The sequence below is a fragment of the Penaeus vannamei genome, chromosome 42 (assembly GCF_042767895.1).
Source record: "Penaeus vannamei isolate JL-2024 chromosome 42, ASM4276789v1, whole genome shotgun sequence".
Lineage (NCBI taxonomy): Eukaryota > Metazoa > Arthropoda > Malacostraca > Decapoda > Penaeidae > Penaeus > Penaeus vannamei.
Window position 1 is genome coordinate 1,684,317 of NC_091590.1, and position 1,786 is coordinate 1,686,102.

General features: G+C 50.0%; 1 protein-coding gene across 2 annotated transcripts in view; it reads right to left on the bottom strand.

The window, feature by feature from the left end:
- Positions 1-695, bottom strand: part of LOC113818750 (sortilin-related receptor) — a 40,445-nt gene extending 39,750 nt beyond the window's left edge. For both annotated transcript variants that reach the window (XM_070118615.1, XM_070118614.1), the window contains exon 1: positions 362-695. In XM_070118615.1, the coding sequence (XP_069974716.1) occupies positions 362-661 (300 nt within the window). In that variant the 5' untranslated portion in view covers positions 662-695. The remainder of the gene's footprint in view (positions 1-361) is intronic.
- Between the last annotated feature and the right edge of the window lie 1,091 nt (positions 696-1,786).

Genomic DNA, 1,786 nt, shown 5'->3' on the forward strand with positions numbered 1-1,786 from the left:
TCACATGTTTAAACGCATAAATTTCAAATCTGGTTTTATTACATGTAGTTCTTTCACTATAAACAAAGACTTTCAACAAAGAAGTTTCCTTGTGTAATTTTGCACTCTCACTCTCTCTCTTTCAAAATTTCATCAAATGTACAAGATCTTTGTGTCTTCTGATACAAATACACGAAGAAATACATCTTCGTCTTCTCTCCTACACCAAGGAAAATAAACAATCCTCAAAAACAAACTTGATAAAGGAAAAAAAATGGAAATTTCCTAATGCAAGACCAACACTGCCCGTCCTCCACCCAAAAGAAACAAATTTATCCCTCTCAGTTACTCAAATCTTCCTCAAAACCTTCAAAAAACTCACCACGGAGACTGTAGGGTCACCACTGCCTTGGGTGTCATCGGTGTCAGCGGCTCTGCTGACTCTCCTGTGACTGTCAGCAGCAAATGTGTCACCTGCTGCCCGCCTCTGACCAGCGCCAGCAGTCACTTCCAGAGGATTTCTCAGCTCCTCCTCCCTCCTCACCCTTATGAGTCGGGTCGAGGAGGAGGCCGAGGTGGTCCTCGAGGCATCGCACACCTCGAGGAACAAGAGGGCGATCAGCAGGCAGCAGAAAAAGCAGAGAAGCGGAGTCCTGCACCGACCTCCCCGCGACGCAGCCATCGTTGTTGTGGTTCTGCTGCTGCTGCTCGGACGGGGGGGGGGGGAAGGGAGGGGATGGGAGGGAGGGAGGAAGCGGGGCCGGGAGAGGGGCGGGAGGAAGGGAGAGAGGGGAGCGGGGCGGGGAGAGAGGGAGGGCGAGGAGAGGGAAAGAGGAGGGAAGGAAGGAGAGTGAGGGAGCGGGGCCGGGAGAGGGGCGGGAGGAAGGGAGAGAGGGGAGCGGGGCGGGGAGAGAGGGAGGGCGAGGAGAGGGAAAGAGGAGGGAAGGAAGGAGAGTGAGGGAGCGGGGCCGGGAGAGGGGAGGGTAGGAGGGAGAGGGAACGGAGCGGGGAGAGAGGAGAGGGAAAGAGGGATGGGGGGAGGCAGGAGAGCGGGGGAAAGAGGGAGAGGGGAGGGAAGGGAGGGAGGATGAGGGGAGGAAGGGGAAGGGAGAGATGTATAGATAAGCGAGAGGGGGGGGGATACAAGGAGGGAGGTGCAGATAGTGGAGAGGGAGAGGAGAGGAAAGAGGAAAGGGAAGAAGAGGGGGGGGGGGAGATAGAGAGAGGGAGTAGGCAGGGAGAGAGAGAGAGGGGGGAGGGGAGGAAGGGGTTGGGGGGGTATTGCGTCTGAACGGAATATTCTAAAACACGTGATGTTGACTCTCTTCCTCTGTACTTGGCTGGTGTTATTAAGAAACGTTTTGTGACTTTTTTTCGTCTGTTACTGCTGGATTATTGGCGCTGTTGTTAATTTTGCTGTTGTTGTTACTCTTGTTATCATTATTGTTGAGTTGTCAACTTTTGTAATACTCTTTTGATGAATACAAAGTGATTCGAATGTGTGTGTGTGTGTCTGTAGTTATTCTGACTGGTCAGTGAATGTATCAAAGATATATATATATATATATATATATATATATATATATATATATATATATATATATATAGAGAGAGAGAGAGAGAGAGAGAGAGAGAGAGAGAGAGAGGGAGAGAGAGAGAGAGAGAGAGAGAGAGAGAGAGAGAGAGAGAGAGAGAGAGAGAGAGAGAGAGAGAGAGAGAGAGAGAGAGAGAGAGAGAGAGAGAGAGAGAGAGAGAGAGATTGTCTCTGCTTATATCTGAAAAGATGAATGGAAAATCAAATGTTCAA